Consider the following 18,676-nt stretch of genomic DNA (forward strand, 5'->3'; position numbering starts at 1 on the left):
TAGAATCTTAACGAGAACTGTTCTGCTGGCTTTTAGGCATGCCCTGTGTTGCCTCTACCAGCAGTTTAGGCATTTTCATTTTGCACTGGGTACCGTTAGTTATGGAGCTGGTCTGCTGCCAAGTCTATGGTGGAATCTCCACAGCAGAACCAGGGCAGTCTGGGAACTTCACCTCTCAGGATCATCCCGGGTTGAGCTGCCTTCCACTGAGGAAGCCCAGTCTCTCCAGAGGAGCTAGAAGGGCATCCTAGGACCATTCTTGTAAACCTTGCCTAGAGACCCTGAGCCAACTTTACTTGCATGAGTAAACAGCACCACCTGGTGGCACTTGGATGTCATGGCTTCTGGGGAGCCAAAGCCAGGAGGATCCTGGGACAAGAATCTCTAGCCAAGATGGGTCCAGCAGTGCAAGAAGGGAAAGTTGGTCAGAGGAGGATCTGAGGTCAGGGATGGGGTGAATTTATGCATTCATACTTTGCCTTAGAGCTAAAAGAAAACTTAGAGTTTCCAAGGACAGTGGAAGGAAAATTAAAAAAATGGTTCCAGAGAGAAAAAGTGACCAATGTCCATAACCCAGGATTCAAATCTCCCTCTGCCCAGTCCAATGTTCTTTCAACATAACATTTATTTCAACAGATGCTTGTTAACACTCTACTGCTTTCTAGCATCATGTTAGGCTCTGAAGACAGGGGTAAGCGACTAAGACAATAATAATTACCACACTGAGGATTTTACGACATAGTCTATTGGGCGTTATACTTGTTTTACTTAATCCTCATAACAACCAGGAGTCCTATCTCCATTTTAATGATCAAGACACTAAAGCCAGGGGAAGTTAACTTGCCCAAGGCCACATTGCTGGGAAGTGACTGAGTTGGGATTTAAATCCAGATATGCTTGGTGTAGGTGAAGGGAGCCAAGGGTTAAAGTATGGAGGTGAACGGATGGGGAAGACCAAAGCAGAGGGTCTCACTTGGTCCATACACACGGAGTACCTAATGGGCAAGCACCGTGTTAGGCCTGGAGGTAGGAGAATGAGATGAGGTGAACACAGCGAAGGACAGGATGCAGTTCTTGCCTGTCTGGATATGAGGCTGGACAAAATTAAGACATATAAAATGTGCAGAAACTTGATTTTATTAAACAGCCCTGATTTCCGATCAGAGTTCTGCCATTTCCTAGGTGTGTTACCTTGGGAAAAGCCCTCCATCTCTCTGAATTTCAGCTTCTCCTAATATAAAATAAAGATTTAAAAATGGTTCCTACCCAATAGGGCTATCACACAAGGTACGTTATGTAAAATGTTCACCTGTTTAATAAGTGGCCTCATTAGACCTATTAACAGTAGCACACGGTCATTTGGTCATATCACCCTCACAGCACAAGTCACTTTCTTATTCAGAAATCTTTGGTGACTCTCCTCTGTCCATGCGTTAGGTTTAAATTTTTCACTGTCATCCAAGGGTCTCAGGAATCTAGATGTTAATGACCTTTATAGCCTCATGTTCATCTTCTTTTCCCCTTCCATCCATCTCCAGAACTTTTTCATCTTCCCCAACTGAAACTTCACCCACTAATACTAATCCCATTCCTCCCTCCGTCCAGCTCCTGGAAACCACTTCTCCTGTCTCTATGAATTTGACTACTCTGGCTACCTCATATAAATCAACTCATACGATATTTGTCCTTTCATGTCTGCCTTATTTCACTTGGCATAATGTCTTCAAGCTTCATGTTGTAGAATGTATTAGAATTTCCTTTTTTTAAAAGGCTGAATAATATTCCATTGTAGATATATACCATATTTTGTTTATCCATTCATCTGTCAATGGACACTTGGGTAGCTTCTACCCCTTGGCTACTGTGAATAATGCAGGAATGAACATGGGTGTACAAATATCTGTTTGAGTTCCTGCCTTCAATTCTTTTGGGTATATATTTAGAAGTAGAATTGCTGGATCATATGATAATTCAGTTTAATTTTTTGAGGAATCACTGTACTGATTTCCACAGCAGCTGCACAATTTTACATTTCCACTGTCCTATGTTTTTTTAAAAGATTACTTTCATAATGAATTAAAACTAGACTATAGGAAGGCAAGAGTGGACACAAAAATAATGGTTAAGAGGCTTTTGTATTTATTCAGGTGAGATGATTGTGGTTTAGACCTACATAGTAGCAGTGGAGGTGGTGAGAAGTGACTGGGTTCTGGTTTTGTTTTAAAGGTAGAGCCAACTGGATCTGCCAAGGAATTAGCTTCGGAGTGTGAAAGAAATGTCTCTCAGGTTTGGGGCTTGAATAACTGGAGGGATGAAATTGCCATTTACAGCCTTAGGAAGGTTTGCAGTAAGTTGAGGTAGATACATGAGGAGTTCGGGGCATGTTAAGTTTAATATGTCTATTATACATCCAAACAGAGATCAAAAACCCGGGGTTCAGAGATGTGTGGCCTGGTGAGAAATTTTGAGAGTCTCCAGTGTATATATAGATGACATTTAAAATCATGAGACTTGATGAGATCATCTGAGGAATGATTATAGACATTGAAAAGGAGGGCCAAGGACTGAACTCTGGCACATTCCAGCAACAAAGGTTGATCAGAAAACAGCAAAGAACACTGAGAGGAAGATGCTAGTGAGCTAGAAGGAAAGTCAGAACATGGTGTCCTGGAAGCCAGGTGAAGAAAATGTTTGAAAGAGAAGGAAAGTGGTTCGCTGTGTTAAATAAGGTGCTGTTTTTTCAAGTAAGATTTGAAAACTGGTCATTGATCTTGGCATCCTAACAAATTATTTCAAAGGATTGTGGGGAGGCAAAAACCTGACTGAAGTGAGTCCAAGAGAGAATGCGAGGAGAGGGGGATTGGAGGCAGCGAGTATAGCGAAGTCTTTCAGGAGTTTTGCTGTGAAAGGGAGTAAGGAAATGGTGTAGAGTCAAGAAGGAGTTGGTTTTTGTTTGCTTGCTTGCTTTTAAGATGGGAGAAATAACAGTATGTATGATACGAATAATCGTGTAGAGGGAAAGGAAATGAGGTGGCGGGGAGAGAACTCTAAAGCTACACCCTGAAACAGACAAGGGAATGGGATCTAGTGCAAGTGCATAGTCTCCCCCATCTTCATTCATATTCCCTCTCCCTCCTCTTCCTCTCCTCTCTACCTCTCTTCCCCTCCTTCTCCCTGCACCCCCAACCACCCCTCACACACTCCTCAAATCTCCCTCCTCCAGACTGTCTCCGCATTTCTCCTGACCACATCCGACTCGAGTTGTTTTGAATTGGGCTGCCAAGAGTTGACGTAACTGAATGTGTGTCTCCCCGATAACCCGAGAGCCCCTCCGGAGGCTGCATCGAAGTCACCTCTGAATTTTTCTCCATGCACCTCCGAACTCTGGCCCAGAGCGCCGCAGTCTGAGCTTGTCGAAGTAGCCCGAAGAGACCCCATCCAGCTGCTACGCGGCTGGTTTCATAAACGGGGGCGGGGAGGGGCGGTCGTAGCCCTGAACTCAGGGATCAAGACATATGAGCTTCAGCCGGGTTCGCTCCAGCGGGACTCTCTCCCTTTCTTCTACTCCCAGTTTTCCGCCACTCAGCCAGAAAGCTGACCGTGGCCCATAGCAGCCACCGTAGCGGACGTTGACTGGGACGGAGAAAGATTCGAGGTTGGTGAGAAGGGGGCTAACGCTTGGGGGGGTGGGCCTTACGAGGAAACTGAGTGAGGATTGGGCTAAGCACTTAGGGGCGGAGTGTAAGGGCGAACTCCGGACAGGGACTGGACCAAACTCAAAGAGGCGGAGTCAAATGATGACGGGGGAGGGGGGAAATTGGTTTGAGGGCCGTGTCCGCACGAGGATTGGGCTGAGCATTCCGGGGCGGTGCTTGAGGGGGCGGTGCCGTGTCGGAAGTCAAAGGTCAGTAAATAGTGGTGATGTCACGCAGGCAAGATGGCAGAAGGGTGAGCCTGTCATCCAGCTCTCGGGCGTTGGGGCCTGAATTCTCCCAGGGTTGGGGTGCTGGGCCAGGGTCCCGGTGGGGAACAGGAGGCCAGCGCGGCAGTGGACAGAGCTGAAAAGGCGGGGTGGAGTCACAAGTATGAGGGGTTGGGAAAGCGGTCTGCAAAACCTCAGCTTGCGGGCCACATCCGAGGGGGAAATTGAGACCCGACCATTGCGCGGGCAAGAGTCGCACTGCGGGGCCGCTTGATGTGTCTGTCTTCCACAGGGAGGACGTGGGATGGTGGCGGAGCTGGCTGCAGCAGAGCTACCAGACAGTCAAAGAAAAGGTAAGCTGAGCCGGCTCCTTTCCTCCGGCAAGGCCCCGCGCTGCCTCTTTGCAACCTGGTCCGAGCGACCCCGCCCGACCAGTATTGGTGCCGGGCCTCAGGGATGAGCCCTACTTGGACCTTAATTTTAGACCTGCAGGAGAACAGACCATCTCCCCCACCCCAGACCAGATTATTTTAAAGGCTGGAGCGACCCTTTCGTAGGAATCCATAGCAATTTATTCCAGCTTGGGAAATTCACAACTTCGTGGAAGAGAGAACATCTGTAGTAGGCCTTGAAGAAAAAGGATTTTAGCGATAGAAACTTACTCCTACAGTCATTTAAATATTAGCGTGTACGCCACAGCCAGCCCTCTCCTGAAGATACCCATGTTAGCTAAACAGCTGCAATCTTGGGCCTCACAAAGCTCATAGTCTAGAGGAGAGACAGCAATACCTGTGGGATGAGTGAAGTTTGCCTCTGCCAATGAACGATGCCATCGTGCGTTTCTGTTTCATTCCGGGCTAGTTTGTCAAAACCAACTCAAATGACTTCTGGAAAAAGTTAATTACTATTTACCTCAAGCAATTGGGATGAATCCTTCAGGGCAGACACCAGGAAGCTTCTGGCTTCATCAGCCTTCTCATCTAGGAGCATTTTCATCCTCCCCTGGCCTATGTATTTCTTTCACCTACAGCCCAGCAAATCTGAGAATGCCTTGAGTGGTTTGTGTTTTGATGAGAACCAAGATAGAGAATTTCACACTGAGGTTAATAGAAGAGACCCCCAAGTAGCTTGCTTCTTGCTGATCAACTAAGAGTCTGACATTTATTTAGCAATTGTGTGAGGGCCTCATGCGTGTTTCCCTCAAGGTTAGTCTTGCCATAACTCATGAAAAATAGGTGGTTGATTTGCTTTCCATCTTTGTTCTTAGAGAACTCTCATTGAAAACGGGGGGTAAGTGAGGCTTCTGCCTTTAACAATTCCCCATTCATAAAGAGGAAAGTTAATTTCCCTGTCTTAGCTACTTACTCATATGAACCTGGGCAAGTTAGCTAACCTCTCTAGGCCTTAGTTCATCTGTAAAATGAGAATACTAACACATTCTTGATAGGATTGTCGTGAGGATTAAATAGTAATATACGTGAAGCCCTAAGAATAATATCTAGCACACAGTAATTACTATGTAAGTGTTGGCTAGTTTTACTAAGTGCTGAGAGTGATGGGGAAACCTCTTAAATACCACCAGTCCATTTTCCTTTTTTTTCTTGATCTTTCAGTACTTTCCTGGTCTTGCTTCCTTCCCTTCCTATCCTGGCTCCATGTGGACCATTCAGTTCCCAGCACCCTCAGTTCTCTTGCACCCCATAGCATACATTGACCCAGAGGAACAGCTCTGAGATGGTGCTATAACCTGCTTTCCTCTTCTCCTTACTTTCGCCTATTTGTGTGTGTTTGTGTGTGTATGTGTGCGCACTTGCCCACAGACACGGGTAGAGAAAGTCACATTGCTCTTTGGCCCCACCACAGATTTTACAAACTCTTCTGGGCCTGAGCACTCCCCAGCAAGCTTTTTCAGTCTCTAATTTGCTTCTCCTCCCTTGCATCTAGAAACTTTCCCGAAACCTAACTCTTCTTTCAAGTTTCCTATTCAACCACTTCAATTTCTACTTCAGGGAGACCATCTCAGCTCCTGCTTTTTAAAATTTAAGGTCAACAGCATGATCTGTCTTAACTCTCTCCCCACCCAGGAAGCCACCACATATAAACTTATCTTTATACACACTCAGCTTTACCTTCCACTTGCCAAATCCGGTGGATGATTTTCAGCCCTTATCTTCCTGCACCCTTCAGCTACATTTGACACTAGTGATCATTCCCTCTTTCTTGAAACTCTACTCCCTTGCCTTTTGTGACATGATTCTCTCTTAGTTCTGCAGGCTTTCCTTTCCTGATTGTTTCCATGAGTTTCTTTTCCTCCACCTGCCCCTTAAAGGTTTGTTTGAGGATCCTTGTCCGCAATCCACTGCTCTGTTTACAAACTACTCCTTTTTTATGTTAAGGTGACTCAGTCCTTTTCTCGGAGCTTAAGTGTCTGAGAATAACTCTTGCTGGACAACTGTTCAGATATCCCAAAGTCACTGCAGATTATACGTGACCAAAGTCATTGTCATCATCTTCTTTGTAAATGTGCTCCCCCTTTAGCATTTTCTTTGTCAGTTGGCAGCACTGCATCTACCCTAGTTACTTAGTTTTGCAGCCAGTAGCTCTTCTTTGACTCTGTTTTGTCCTCGGTCAGTATATGCAGTTAGTCACTAAATCCACCTTTTTTGCCTAATATATTTTGAACCAGTCTCATTCTCTTCATCTGTACCAGCACTGTTCTTATTCATATTCTTCCATTTTCTTTCTTGGACTATTGCAACAGCTTCCTGACTGGCCTTCTTCCCTCTTCTGATCTTGTCACCCTTGGACCTATCCTCCATACCAGTCACTGGAATGACCTATTAAAAATGCAAATCTCATCATGTCCCACCTCTTTCAAATCTTCAGTAGCTCCCCGTCACCCACAGGGCTGACCAGGTACTCCATAGTCTCCCTCGGCAACCTCTCCAGCTTTATCCCTCACAATTTCTGCTTTAAACTTTTATGTTCACTAGAGCTAAAATGCTTATAGGCCTCAGTAAACCCCATGCTCCACCATGCCCAGGCTCCCTGGGCTGACTCCTGCTTACTTTTTAGAGCACAGTCCATGCTCCCCTTCAACAAGTCTTTCCAGTTCCCTATAATACACCGGTCACTGATCTGTCCTTGTATGTCAGCACTATTATGTGAGCATTTTCCCCAGCAGACTGACCTTCTTGAGGGCAAGCACCATGTTCATATTTGTCCCCTCCACACTTACAATCTAGTTAGGGAGGCAACCTTACATCAAATAATGATGCAATTGGTTATATAATTTAAATTGCCCTGATACATGTAAATTTAACAAGCAAACATTTTTTGAGCACCTACCCATGTCAGACTCTATATCAGACACTGGGGAAGCATCAATGAATAAAAACATGGGCTCCATGCTCACAGAACTCACAGTTTATGCAGGAGGGTAGCCATTGAACAGGTAATCATAAGTCTAAAGTATGAGAAATATTAAAGAGAATGTGCAGATAACCTTAGAACATGAAGCAGGGGAGTGCCAACCTAGTCTGAGGTGGCATCAGGGAAGCTTCTCCAGGAAGCTTCTCTAGGAGAGGTATCTGATGCAACCTGGGAGAAATCCAGATGAAAGAGCAGGTCAGCCTAGACTAAGATGGTGGCATTTTGAATGGAGAGAGAGAATTAATAAATGACCCGAGGAGGCCCGAGTCTGATGAGGAGGCATGACGAGGAAGCCTCTGGCTGATAGATGAGACTGCCCCACTCAGAGACTTCCTGGGCTGATAAAAACTAAGCAGGCCCTTCCCCAAGGAAAAAAAAAACTACCAGAATACTCAAAAACATGCTAAAAAAATGCAGGTGATTATACTCGTGTAAAATAAGAGGGCTTGCAGGAGTGAGCACAGAGGTAGTCCAGGAAGGCATCCTTGAGTAGGTGAGAATGAAGCAAGGCAGGGCAAGACTTAGACAAGAGCTGAGAGTCTGCTGTCTCAAACTGGGTCTGAATGCAGGGTAAGAAACAAGTATCAGTTCACTCAAAGAAGCAAGCATCAGTTCACTCAAAGGAGCTGTGTGGGTGAATAGAACCCTGGAATGGTGGGATCAAGAAAGTGCCTGAGAGAATCCAATCCATTATTTACCTAACACTCTCTCTGTTGCATGTAAAAATCACAAAATCACACATCTTTTTACTGGTATTAAATTGTCAAAAATTACTCATAAAAACTTTCTAATCTTTTATTAATGCAGCATGTTTAGTAAACCATTCAGATAATTTTATGTATTGCCTCATTTCAGCTGAATCTCCCAGTAACAAATAAGGTAGAAACACTTTCCTTTGATAAAAAAATCACACCTTTTTTTCATGTTACAAATAACAAATGCATTGTCTTAAGGCATATCAAAACAATGCAGCAAATTGTTTTGTTTTCAAGTTATATGTGTCTTCTTACCCAGTCTGTTCTTGAGAACCACTGATCCAGGCCACCTCCCTCATTTTAGAGGAGACAGCTGAGGACTAGGTGAGAGTTACTCATTGCTATATAGCTTGTAAGGGTCTGGGCTGATACTCAGTTCCTGTTCTCAGAGCAGCAGGAAGTTCCTCTGTGCTCTCTGTTGTCAGATGTCAGGTCTTGGAATTGGGACAAGTGAACAATGTTTTTGAGCCCAGGCTTTCCATATCACTTCAGTTTTCCGTGTGTCTTTCTGGTACCAAAGAAGCACAGGGAACAAGAACAAAGGGTAGTAGAGCCAGCTGGCTCTGTCATTCCTCTCTGTTTTCCGTAGTCCTCTGAAGCCTTGGAATTCATGAAGCGAGACCTGACAGAGTTCACCCAGGTGGTGCAACATGACACGGCTTGCACCATTGCAGCCACGGCCAGTGTGGTCAAGGAGAAGCTGGCTGTAAGTACAACCTATATCCTCCAAGTGACTGTCCTTCACAGCCTGACCTGCCCTGGGACCCTGGTAGGGGCTCCCAACCTTTCTAACATTTTTTTTACATGATTTTATTTTTCCCCATAGGCATCCATTTTGAAAGAATTATGTGTGTCAAGCAAACAAGCTACATATTTTAAGTAATAATAAGCTTTCCCACTTCTGTATTATCTTAGCAAAGGTTTTTCTATCATCAAAGTCATTCATTGTAGACAGTTTACAAAATATAAGTAAAAGCGAAAGAAAGGCCTTGAGACACCCATATTCCCATCTCCCAGAAATAACTACTATTAATATTTGGGGAGTATATCCCGTATGTACACTTTCTTTTTCAAAATTGGAATCAATTGAATACCATATTTTATAACCACTTTTCGTCGTAATCATTGGAGACCTCATTCTTGCAGCATCATAAATAGTATGGTATTATGTGGGTTTAACCAGTTCCTAGTTTCCTGTTTCAGTTTTTTCCCGTGTTGTAAACAGAGCTGCAGCGAACATTCCAATTGCTAAATCTTTGCCCTTAACATTTTCTTTATAGTAAAATATTGAAAGAGATCGTAGAATGAGTACAGTTTTAGGCCTTTTAATATCCATTGCAAAGCTATCCTCCAGAAAGGTTGTACCAACTTATATTCTTACTGGCCCTGTTTTTATTAATCAGAGATATCCAGTGAATCCTCTTGTGAGATAGGAGTTAGATTCTGAAGTCAGTGTGAAAGTGAAAACTGTGTATAAGGATATTCCTGCAAGTCTCCAGTTTCCGATGAAGTACAATGTACTGGTTTTATATTACAGTTTTTCCTTTAGTATTGAGACAGATTGCAGTTTCCTCATTCGATCACCATCTGAATCGATTGCTTATCTCTAGAGGCCATGTTATGAAAGACATGTTTTGGAGTTTTTTTAGCCAAATTTTTTGTTGAATGTTGTAAAATACTGCTGCTTGCATAGCTACTGATGAGCATAAATGACAAGTAGTAATCCTGCTCAGCTGTGTTAAGTCTAGCCAGTAGCAGGGACGTCACTTGTTTCTTTAATTTATTTATTCTTTTTTTCCTTTAACAAATATGATTGTATACCTGTGCCAACATGTGCCAGATTGAATAGGTTCTAGGTTTAAAATGCCTGGACAGCCTAATCAGGAATACAGATATAGTTTTCCATGAAGTTTTTAGAACCTGGCCCTGTCTTTCAGCATCCCATCCCTGCTTGCTCTTCTGCATTCTAACTAGCGTGTCTCAAGCTTGGTGGCCCACCTACCCCTTCAATGACGTCCAGACATTGGCCCGCAGCTGGTCCTAGGCTTGTCTCTAAGGAAAACTATCTGTTCTCATTCTACCCTTAACTCTCCTAACCTTCAGCCAAATATATTTTACCTCCTGAGCAATGATGATGAAATTGTGATATTACAATACTATTATTTATTAAATGTTTGCTCTGTACCAGGCATTGTACATACCTTATCTCTTTTAATCTTTACAGTAACCCTCTGAAGGAAGTATATTTATCTGCATTGTACAGATAAGGAAGTGGAGACTCGGGGAGGGGTTAGGTCTTCTAACCAACAGGTGGTAGAGCTGGGAATCAAATTCAAGTTTGACTCCATAGCTAGTACTTGTTCTATCACTCTACCCAGGAGTTCTCTTCCCCACTGAATGTCTATGGCATAGCTCCTCGTCTGTCAATTTTTGATCAGCCTGGATGGCTTTGAAATTTTGATGAAACAGCCAATCAAAGAGCTCTTCTCTGGCCTGTACAGGCCTACAGTAGCTCTGTTACCACCCCCCACCCCCTATCTGAGGGATGGAAAGCCTGGCTGCTTCTCCTTCTCCAGCCTCAGAGATGGGGTGAAAGGTCATGAGCACTTCCCTGGTCCCCACATACACGGTACACTTTTGCTTCTGATCCTTCACCCCTCCGTACCCCATATCCCAGATTGTAGCCTATTCCTGAGCCACTTGCTTCTTCTGCTGGCTTCTCTTTGCAGACTGAAGGCTCCTCAGGAGCGACGGAGAAAATGAAGAAGGGATTATCTGACTTTCTAGGTGTGATTTCCGACACCTTTGCTCCTTCACCAGACAAAACCATCGACTGCGATGTCATCACCCTGATGGGCACACCCTCTGGCACAGCTGAGCCCTATGATGGCACCAAGGTATTCACAGGCGGCCTCCCCTGCTGGTGCCTAATTGCGCTGAGCTCTAGCTTCCCACCAATAATCACAAAAGCAATATGTGTTCACACTAAAAAATAAATATATGTGTATAATTAAATTTAAAAATACCGATAAGCAAGAAGATAATTATTTCTAAACCTATAATCCCATCACTCAGAGAAAACTGATTTCTCGTTGTATAGCCTTCCATTTCTTTTTGTTTACAAACATGGGTAAAGATAGTTTGGGTTTTTTATTTTTAACAAAAAAGGCATTTTATAATAACATGCAATTTTGTAACCTGCTTTTAAAAAATTAACATTAAATTTAGCACTTTTCCCAATCACCATCATTTCTAATATCTTTAAATTTTTACAAATGAATATAGTGTAATTTATTCAGTTATTTCCCTAGTGTTGCACATTTGGATTCCTTTCAGATTTCAATCATAATAAATGCTTGAGGGATCACCTTTACAGGCATAATCTTTTCCACATTTGGGTTCTTTAAGACTAATTTCCAATAGGAATAAATATATGGGGTGGGAGAGGATGTCTTCAAAGCACTTAGACAATGGTAGTATATTTCTACCACATTTTATTTTCTCATCATTACTTCTTGGATTTCATGGAATGTTTTCTCCTACATTCGCAGTGTGGTGTCATAGCAGTTTGGCTTTCTTGATAGCATTTTACCACACTGAAGTTCCACTCTAAATGTACTGATTTTTCAAGCACATTTTTCAGCGCTAGAATTAACACCACCACTTAGTGAATGTTTGAGTGGAATTGTGAAAAGTTTTAAATTACAGGATTTTAAATTATAAACAATGAATCACAAAAACCACTTGCTGAAGTTCCGATGCAGCCAGCCAGCCAGTGCTTCATGCAATACTGAGGAAGGAAGATAGGGCTTTCTGTTGACCAGCTAAAGTTTGCCACTTCTGTGGCCCTGATGAGAACACAGCTTACAGTTCATTTGGAAGATTGACTGTGAAATTAAGTCTTGATGAATGGTTTTAATTTGGAGAAGTTACATTATTTCAAAACTTGCTCATGAATTTGGACTTTATTAATATATTTGTACTAGCATTTGTCAAATTTCACATAATTCAAAAGCATTTTATACATATAATTTTGTAGCCTGTTTATACTGTATTTTCTTAGTTCCCAGGGGTGGAATACTGGGTGGAATACTAGGTGAAAGACCATTTTTCTGGGAGCTTCAGTTTTGGACTCCTGGCCCAGCGCTTCACTCCCTAGCTACAGTTTTAATTGACACATGCCCTGTGGGTATGGTACCCAGCAGGGGAGAAGCTGGACTGTGATTGATTGGGTACTCTGGCAGGGAGGGGGTGCTTTCTTTGCCCAGCACTGCAGAATTTATGTTCTCTGTTTCTTATAGGCTCGCCTCTATAGCCTGCAGTCAGACCCAGCAACCTACTGCAATGAACCAGATGGTGAGGGGGTAGCGGTGAGGGGGCAGGCTTGCAGGGCAGGGAGACCAAGGGGGTCAAGGCTGTGCTCCCTGTTTGTCTCTGGTAGCAGTACCACCCCCGGTGTAGAGGGACCACAGTGGGGCTAGTGTGTACCTTACATCTAGTAGGATGAGTTGGTGGTCCCTTTTTCCTCCCTGAACCTAGGCTGTCTTCATCCCTGTCTGCAGAGGCTTTGCTCCTCTCCCTCATCTTCAGCTCAGGCTCCCTCACAGCTCTCTTGCCCTGCCTGTTTGCTAAACCTCTGCTGTACAGCAAGCTCCAGGCTAGGAACTAGAGATCAAAAATGAGTCAAACCCTGGTTCAGACCTCTAGGAACCTGCTGTTAGGAGAGAGAAACAGGAATAAAGATAGTAGAGATGGAGTGACTGTTTCCACAGAAAGATGGGGGCAGTGGGAACCCAGAGGGATGGCACTCAACCCAGCCTGGGAACCTAGGATGTGACATTTGAATTGAGGTTTTAAGGGTGAATTAGCAGTAAACTAATTTTATTTTTTAAAGTGGGGGATGAGTATTCAAGCATGGCAACAGGACATTTGAAGGTCGAGAAAGAATAGAATACCTAGACATTTGGGAAGGCTGGATTAAAGGGTGCATGTGAGGGAATGAAGGCAGAGCCGCAGTGGGAGCCAGATTGGAATACTTTGCGTGCCAGACTAAGCAATTTGAATTTTGCCTTAAAATGCTCAAGGTAGTGCTTTTTAACCTCTAGTCACAAAAGCCTTTAAAAATCTGTTGAAAATGACAAACCCTCTCTCCACAGAATTTTATATGCAAAATAGGAATTCTTTGACCCGTTAAAGCCCATCTTTGTGTCCTAAAGATGGGCTTAAAAAGCCCTCCTATAGAGAACTATTGAAGGGTTTTGAGGCCCGAGGCGATCAGATCTTATATTTATAAAAGAGCCCTGGGCATTGTTGCCGAGGATGAAAGAGAGGGCGAGACAGAAGATGGGAAGACCAGTTAGGAGGCTCGGTAGGAATCCTCATGTCAAAAGTAAGGCCAGAACCTAGGAAGTGGCAGGAGGAATGAAGAGGAAGGTGTGCATATAAGAGACACTGAGGAAGTAGAATCCAGAGTGACTAGATAGGGAGGCATCTAGGAAGGTCCCCATGGAAGACTCAGATGGAAATAAAGAAATGAGAAGAAAATCACCAAAGAGTAAGAAGCCAGGAGAGAAGAGGGCTTCAAGAGGAAAGCAATGTCTCCCGGGGCCAGAAACTGTGGGTTGGTCACATGAGGGAGGACAGAGAAGTAGCCATTGGATCTGGCATCATGGGTCACTGGTGACCTGAGAACAGCTGTTTCAGAGAGGACCAAGTGCAGTGGGCTAAAACGCGAGCAGTCATGGGAGAGAATGGAGTCTGTAGCCCATTCTGAAGATCACTGAGGTGCTGCGCCCTGATGTCAGTGAGGTCCACCTACCCCTTCACCCTGCCTTATCCACCACTTTGGGCCAAATGGCTTTGAAAAAACCATAAGCTTTCCCCAATGTCCATGTTCAAGCTTAGGTGTGTTTTCTGTAGGCCCAGACCCAGGGAACTGACCATCAGTGTCTGTCCCTTTACAGGGCCCCCGGAATTGTTTGACGCCTGGCTTTCCCAGTTCTGCTTGGAAGAGAAGAAAGGGGAGATCTCAGAACTCCTTGTAGGCAGCCCCTCCATCCGGGCCCTCTACACCAAGATGGTGAGGGCCCAGCCGACAGGACTTCAGCCAGCTCCCAGTTTGAGGTGTCGGGAGGTGGGAGGGACATATGCAGAGTCGTTTTGGAGTCATCTGGCCTAGACAGCAGTGGGAGATCCTATAGAGCTAGTGGGAGACCCTGCAGAGCAGGGGTCCCCAACCCCGGGGCTGTGGAATGGTACCAATCTGTGGCCTGTTAGGAACTAGGCTACACAGCAGGAGGTGAACAACAGGAGAACAAGTGAAGCTTCATCTGTATTTGCAGCTGCTCCCCAGCGCTACCATCACTGCCTCAGCTCCACCTCAGATCATCAGGCATTAGATTCTCATAGGAGCACTTGTCCGTCTCTGGTGCCAAAAAGGTTGGGGACCACTGCTGTAGGGCCAAACCAGCCAGGACCTGAGCCAAGAATTTGCATGGGGGAAACTGATTTGCCAGGTTTCTGGCAGTCATGATGAAAAATGGAAGGGCCGGCAAAGCCTGATGGAAGTTTTTTTTCTCCCTCCTGGCCACACTGGGCCAGGAAGGTAGCAGGAGTGAGGTAGCAGTGCTGATTATCAATGCTCAGCATGTCTGTGTCTGAAATCCAGAGTGGCTGGGAGCTGGCTGATAAGGCTGGGGATGCAGATCTCACACAACCACTCCAAGAGTCTTATCCATTTCCTCTGTCCAGGTGCCAGCAGCTGTTTCACATTCAGAATTCTGGCATCGGTATTTCTATAAAGTTCATCAACTGGAGCAGGTATGTTCACCTAACCCGAGGAGGTACTTTACTTGGCTATGGGGGAAGTGGGCTAGATTTTGTTGAGGGAAGAAGGGAATACCAGGTACCAAGAGTTCTGGGGTCTCCTGACTTACCAAGATCTGGGAAGAGGGTGCCCTGACTTCTCCTGGCCATCTCCTTCCCCACATTCAGGAGCAGGCCCGAAGGGATGCCCTGAAGCAGCGGGCAGAACAAAGCATCTCTGAAGAGCCTGGATGGGAAGAGGAAGAAGGTAAGAGGTATTGAGAGGAGATGGGCAGGTAGCAGGTCTTGCCTTTGGAGAACTGTCTGAACCATTCTCTCTGAAGCCAGGAGCGACATGGCACCCCAGGGAAGAGTAGGGAATGAGTATAGCATGTGCACGCTGAAGATAGGCTGAGCTAACGAGACGTTTAGCAAGGCTGGCGGAATCCCAGGTTTAGGTACAGAAAGCCCTTGTGTCAGTTTTAGCAGATTACCCCGGCGGCCATGGACTAGCTGCTTCAGAGTCACCTGTGATGCTTATTTAAATTCCAGATTCCCTTCCCTTCCTTGTGGATGTGGCCAAATTTGTATTTTTAACAAACTCTCCTGATAATGTTAAGGCCCATCTAGACTTGGGGACTGCTGGCTTAGGACAGGAGCTGGAGATCCTCTACTTGGTAACTCAGCTTAGGACAGTGTGTTGGAGCCATCTGCACAACATAATATTAACACATTTGTTAAGTGCTTATATGATATGCCCAACCTGTGCTAAGAGCTTTACATGTGGGGTCATTACCACAACTCCATTATTTCTCTCTTACGAGATCGTACACCTAGGATGTAGCAGAGCCTGATCTGAACCCAAAAATGACTGATTTACAAATCTTGGCTTTCTAATCTATAATGCCATCTTGGGCTATGTTTCTGGAAGTCACCAGACATGTGCTAGGCCTCAAGAGTAGGAGAGACTTTGGCCAACAGAGTATCTGCAGTGGAGAACGGTGAGGAAACGTGCCCTTTAGTCTTGATCGGAGTAAACTTTGGCAGGAACCTGAGGTCTGTCTTCAGAAAGCTCTAAGGTTATCTTGGGGCTGACCAGGGCACATTGTCCTCTTTCCTTACCTTTCTCTCTTGACAGAGGAGCTTGTCGGCATTTCACCCACATCTCCAAAAGAGGCAAAGTTTCCTGTGGTCAAAACTTCTGCATCTTTTGAAGGACGACCTGGCCCCCAGAGCCCCTGTGAAGAGAATCTTGTGACCCCAGTTGAGCTTCCAACAGAGGTGACCCCGTCAGAGAGCAGCGAAAGCATCTCCCTCGTGACACAGATTGCCAAGCCTGCCACCGCATCTGAAGAGCCAGTGCTGCCCAAGGACCTGTCTCAAAAGCTTCTAGAGGCATCTTTAGAGGATCAGGGCCTGGCTGTGGACGTGGGCGAGACTGGACCCCCGCCCCCAGTGCAGTCCAAGCCCCACACCCCTGCCAGCCGCACCAGTGGCTCAGAGCCCAGGCCTCCAGCCAGAGTAGAGAGTCTCAGGGATGAGGTGCTCACAGACTTACGGGTGTTTGAGCTGAACTCAGACAGTGGAAAGTCTACACCTTCCAACAATGGAAAGAAAGGTAAGTCAAGGCCAAAGCCCAAGGAAGTATGTGGGGTAGGGCAGATGAGAGTTGACACCTCACAAGGCAGGCTTGTCTCTTTGTCCCTTGTGAGGATCCTAGGAGCAGAATTCTTTCATTTGTGATACTGATAATGATGACAGCTACTATATATTGAGTATTTATTACCATATTTCATCAATTCTAAGATGCACTGATTCTCAGAAATAAGGATGCATCTTACAATTGTTGAGGTCTTAGAGTCAACAAAATAAGGTTTATGTCAGAGCCTATACTAAGTGTGTAATATTAATTTCTCACATCTCACAACCCAGTGAGGTCAGTATTACTCCTTATTTTACAGATGAACAAAAAAAGTGAGGCTCAGAAATGTTAAGTAACTTGTCAATTCACATGGCCAGTAGTGGAAAGCCCAGATTCAGACCCAGTCTGTCTGGCTTGAAGCCCATGCCCTTAACTACCTACCACATTGTACCAATTTCTATCCTTTTGACAATTCGGCCTTATCCTGGGGTGAGAATTCCTCTGATATTGATTGATATCAAGGGTCTTCTCTCCTGGGTGACCTCAGGATAATCATTTAGCCCTTACCACACCCTCCCTGCTCGCTGATAGAAACTGCAGGGTTTCTAGTTTCCAACACTCTGATTTAGTGAGGTCATCACTTAAGCTCCTACCTACTCTTTATGAGACACTGAGGAGGGAGGGGCAAAAGCTGCAGTCTTTATGATGAAGCATGGAGCAGTATGGGACAGACTTGGTACTGGAGAAGTTCAGAAGAAGAAGGAACCTCTGAGCATCAGCATGTGTTTCACTGAGGAGACAGGTGTTACACAGGAGAGTTGGAGAGTTTGGGGCAGGTGCGGGGGAGTGGTCCAGGCTTACGGGCCTACAAAATCCTGATAACAGAGAGCATGGGGCACATTTAAGGGGTGGTGACCAAGTCCACTTTTCTATATTGTCTCCTATGAGAGGGAGAAACAAGAAGGGTAGATGGGTTGACTCAGAAAGAACTTAAGAACTTAAAATCTTAAGCTGAATTTAGAGGATTCAACTTGGTACCACTGCACAGCAGGGCATGCTGCTTATATCATGTGCCCAGCCTGTACTAAGAGCCTTACATGCAAAGGCTAAGGGCTCAGGCTCTGGAGTTCCAACAGTTCTGGGTTCAGATTCCAGTTTTGCTCACAACGCATGTGACTTAGAAAAGTTACTGATCTCTAAGCCTCCATTTACTCCTCTGTAAATTGGGAGTAATTTTTCCGTGACGGGTCCTTAGTCAGAGAAGAAATTTGAGCAGAGCTCTGCCTTGGAGAAATAATGATGATAAGAGGTGTCATTCTCTGAACACTTTCTATCTGTCTGTATAGCTCTGCTGAGTTATACTTGATATGCATAATCACTCAGTCTTCACAAAATCCCTATGAGATATGTGCAGTTTTCCCCATTTTTTTACTGGGAGGAAACTGAGACCAATCACCTATGCAATAAGTATTTAGAAAAGTGTGAAATAGCCCTTTAGGAGAATACAGGAGTAGATGATGTACCCGATAGGTATTGGGTTGGGATGGGCGGTACTAAAGGCACATTTGAGGTGTCGTGGTCATGAATTTTAAGAGACACCAGTCAGCAGTGTTGTACTTTTGTCCAGCCACATTCAGTTGCTCAGGTGCCGGCACAGAGCAGATAGAGAGTTGGATATAACCAGGGTTCAAGTTTAACCAGGTAAAATCAGTAGAGCAAATGAAGAGAGCCCAAGTATATGCAAGAAATGATCAGAATGATGGCTCATGGAATATGAGCTGAATAAAGGAGGTAATAACAGTGAAACGGTTGAAGGGTTAAAAATTTTAGGTTCCATTTGGAATTGGGCTATTAGAGAGCATGATCAGAAAAAGAAAGAATGGTGGGTGGAGGAGATTGGACAAAATTAGATTATGGGGAAGATGCAACATAAGCTCTTAATTGTTCTGCTATACTGTCTCTGACATACTTGGGGATTTGTGAAAGGAGGTGCTGCGAATTTGATGTAGAAGACCCACCAAAGGTAGTTGTAGTCACTTAGTGCAGGGAAGCCAGGGTCTTGGGCTAGGGTGGGACAGTGGGAACAGAGTAGAGGGAGTAAATCTTAAAAGGAAGAATGGA

The 18,676-nt window shown here is 44.8% G+C and overlaps 1 protein-coding gene across 1 annotated transcript in view; it reads left to right on the plus strand.

The window, feature by feature from the left end:
* Positions 1 to 3,890: 3,890 nt before the first annotated feature.
* Positions 3,891 to 18,676, plus strand: part of BSDC1 (BSD domain containing 1) — a 20,587-nt gene continuing 5,801 nt past the window's right edge. The window contains exons 1-9 of the mRNA XM_006924288.2: positions 3,891 to 3,948; positions 4,215 to 4,275; positions 8,699 to 8,815; positions 10,839 to 11,006; positions 12,411 to 12,465; positions 14,073 to 14,188; positions 14,860 to 14,928; positions 15,103 to 15,181; positions 16,052 to 16,531. Coding sequence (XP_006924350.1) covers positions 3,938 to 3,948; positions 4,215 to 4,275; positions 8,699 to 8,815; positions 10,839 to 11,006; positions 12,411 to 12,465; positions 14,073 to 14,188; positions 14,860 to 14,928; positions 15,103 to 15,181; positions 16,052 to 16,531 — 1,156 coding nt within the window. The 5' untranslated portion in view covers positions 3,891 to 3,937. The remainder of the gene's footprint in view (positions 3,949 to 4,214; positions 4,276 to 8,698; positions 8,816 to 10,838; positions 11,007 to 12,410; positions 12,466 to 14,072; positions 14,189 to 14,859; positions 14,929 to 15,102; positions 15,182 to 16,051; positions 16,532 to 18,676) is intronic.

Source organism: Pteropus alecto, unplaced genomic scaffold, assembly GCF_000325575.1.
Source record: "Pteropus alecto unplaced genomic scaffold, ASM32557v1 scaffold39, whole genome shotgun sequence".
Lineage (NCBI taxonomy): Eukaryota > Metazoa > Chordata > Mammalia > Chiroptera > Pteropodidae > Pteropus > Pteropus alecto.